This window comes from Pelodiscus sinensis, chromosome 1 (genome assembly GCF_049634645.1).
Source record: "Pelodiscus sinensis isolate JC-2024 chromosome 1, ASM4963464v1, whole genome shotgun sequence".
Lineage (NCBI taxonomy): Eukaryota > Metazoa > Chordata > Testudines > Trionychidae > Pelodiscus > Pelodiscus sinensis.
Window position 1 is genome coordinate 329,392,753 of NC_134711.1, and position 2,932 is coordinate 329,395,684.

A 2,932-nucleotide genomic window follows, 5' to 3' on the forward strand; every position below is an offset into this window, starting at 1 on the left:
TTTGGTCCTGCCATGAGGGCAGGGGACTGGACTCAATGACCTCTTGAGGTCCCTTCCAGTCCTAGTATTCTATGATTCTATTATTTACTATGCTTGCAACTGTAGTCTTGTTTTAATAATAAAAGTGGTGGTTTTTTTTGATTAACTGGTATTGGTTGATTTTTGTGTCCTTGAACCTATGTGCCTAAATTACCTGGAAGAAGCAGAGCTGCATTATTCTCTGTAGATTACCTCTATTTGTTTTCCCAACTCTTCCCTGGAAAAGGGCTTATATTATATTTTTATTTACACTTGCTGATGGCAGCAACCAATCGTCTTTCTTTTGCGTCTCAGGGAAACTGAGACTGGAAAAGTTTGTCTCTGGGAGTTAGAGACACGTTCTTACAAAGTTTATTCTGCTAGCTGGCCCTCCATATCTACACTCAAAGTGCTAGGTTGGGGAATTGAACCGTGATAGGTAATAAATGTAAAATAAATAAATATCAAATATGTATGTGGTATTTGTTATACTAGGGTGTTCTCGAAATCACCATACTTTTCTCTCTCAACAGACACCTTGATCGTTTCTGAGCCCAATTGACACATTCAAGATTTCATGGCAGCTTTCAACCTCACCCCCTCTGAATCTTTAACCTTCATCCTAATTGGCATCCCTGGCCTGGAAGCTGCTCACGTCTGGATTTCCATCCCCATATTCATGATGTATATTATTGGCCTGTTGGGAAATTTCACTCTTCTCTTTGTTGTAGGCCATGAGCAGACACTACACAAGCCGATGTACCTGCTGCTTTGCATGCTGGCACTCATAGAAATCGGAACAACTACCTCCGTCGTTCCACAGACATTGTGCATATTGTGGTTCAATTGGAAAGGCATCACAATGGAAGGCTGCCTCACCCAAATGTTCTTCTTTCATACAGGTTCTATGACACACTCAGGTGTCCTCGTGACAATGGCTTTCGATCGCTACGTTGCCATATGTAACCCTCTGAGATACACCATCATCCTCAGCAATGCACGGATAGCTAAGCTAGGCCTACTGGTTGTGATGAGAGCTGTTCTCGTCTACCTGCCTATGCCCCTGCTCCTGTGGAGGCTGCCGTTCTGTGCCAACCGAATTATCCGCAATACTTACTGCGACCACATGTCTGTGGTAAAGTTGTCATGTGGGGACATTACAGTCAACAGCCTGTATGGCTTGCTGATAGCATTTATAGTCAGTGGATTTGACCTAATGTTCATTGCTCTCTCCTACAGTCTGATCATTAAGGCCGTCCTCATGTCCTCCAAGAAAGCCCACCAGAAAGCCCTCAACACCTGCACATCCCATGTCTCTGTGATGCTCATGTCTTATCCTCCTGGCTATCTCTCTAGTATGACACACCGGTTTGGTCAAGGTATCGCTCCTCATGTTCACATCATTTTGGCCAACCTCTATTTCCTCCTCCCTCCCATGCTCAACCCTATCGTGTATGGGGTCAAAAACAAAGAGCTTCGTGACAAAGTGGGCAAATACACTTGCAGAAGGTGATTGCTTGGGGCCACTAATTTTAATCCTATATGCCAAGAAGGTGAAGGGATATCACCTTGTTAAACCAGGGTGCTCAGTCTGAGCTCAGCATTGTGGCAGTTTAGAGCAAAAGAAGCTCCTTACGCATAACATCTTGTCATTCCTTCACCATCCATCTCTAAAATCCCTTTCCCTGGCCATCAGCTGATCTTTTTCAGTGCCACCCGTGAGCACACCCTCACCCCACACTCTGTCACTTGGCCCTTCTGGACCACCAGAAGATACTGCAACTTTCTGATTCAAATGGGTTTTCGATTAGCTCCAGGGTAAAGAGGGCTCTTAAGAAGTTTGTCTATCAGAAAGCATTGGTAGCTTCAATTTATCAAACACAACGAAAGTAGATATAAAGCTGAGTTCCTATGTCATACGTAGAGTGATCCAGTGAGTTTATATGGAAGGACACAAAATCTGTGAAGAGTTCCACTACCAAAAGGAACGTTTGTACTGTTCACTGCCGATATGCTTGGCCAGCTGCAGAAGACTTCTTCTGACAAAGCCAGTGAGGATTAAATATTGTCTTTTAGAGACTAAAAGTAACACATTGAACCGTAAATGTGCACATTGAAATAAATAAGAGTATGTCTACACTAGCCCCCTAGTTCGAACTAGGGAGGCTAATGTAGGCATTTGAAGTTGCAATTGAAGCCTGGGATTTAAATATCCCAGGTTTTATTTGCATCTTCCTGTCTGGGAGCCATTTTTAAATCCCCTTAGTCCGAAGTAACTGCCCGCAGCTACACGCGGCAGTCAAATGGTAGCACATGTTAGCTGTTCCACAAGGTTTAACTGTTAACTCGAGCTAAGGATTTAGTTTGAGTTAACGTTTGACTGCCGCATGTAGCCAGGGGCAGTTAGTTCGGACTAAGGGGATTTAAAAATGGTGCCCGGATGGGAAGATGCAAATAAAGCCCAGGATATTTAAATCCCAGGCTTCATTTGCAACTTCAAATGCCAAAAATGGGATAAAAGGGGGCCACGTGGGATGTTGAATAGAAGCTCACTGTCTGCTAATCCTATGTACGCTAGTCATGTGATTGTATAATGTCTGTGGGTATGTCTACACTACCACCCTAGTTCGAACTAGGGTGGTAATGTAGGCAACCGGAGTTGCAAATGAAGCCCGGGATTTGAATTTCCCGGGCTTCATTTGCATAAAGCCGGGCGCCGCCATTTTTAAATGTCCGCTAGTGCGGATTATAATATAATTATGACATATATGAGTCATTTTCTACAAGATATGTCTTGTCAAGTGTCTTTGGAAAGGATACAATTTTTTGAAAATGATTGTCTTCCTTGAGTGCGTGCATCATTTTTCTATGTGAAGCTATGGATATTAACTATAGCTCTTTGTTTGCAGTGTGT

General features: G+C 43.3%; 1 protein-coding gene across 1 annotated transcript; it reads left to right on the forward strand.

Annotated features, from left to right (window-relative positions):
* The first annotated feature begins 595 nt into the window (after window positions 1-595).
* Window positions 596-1,531, forward strand: LOC142827329 (olfactory receptor 52N4-like). The gene has a single exon (XM_075922275.1). It carries the CDS (start codon window positions 596-598, stop codon window positions 1,529-1,531), a length of 936 nt encoding a protein of 311 aa, XP_075778390.1.
* The last annotated feature ends 1,401 nt before the right edge of the window (window positions 1,532-2,932 follow it).

Bases quoted from the DNA above. Each gene is read 5' to 3' on its own strand.
- LOC142827329 (XM_075922275.1), top strand. From the start codon at position 596: ATGGCAGCTTTCAACCTCACCCCCTCTGAATCTTTAACCTTCATCCTA.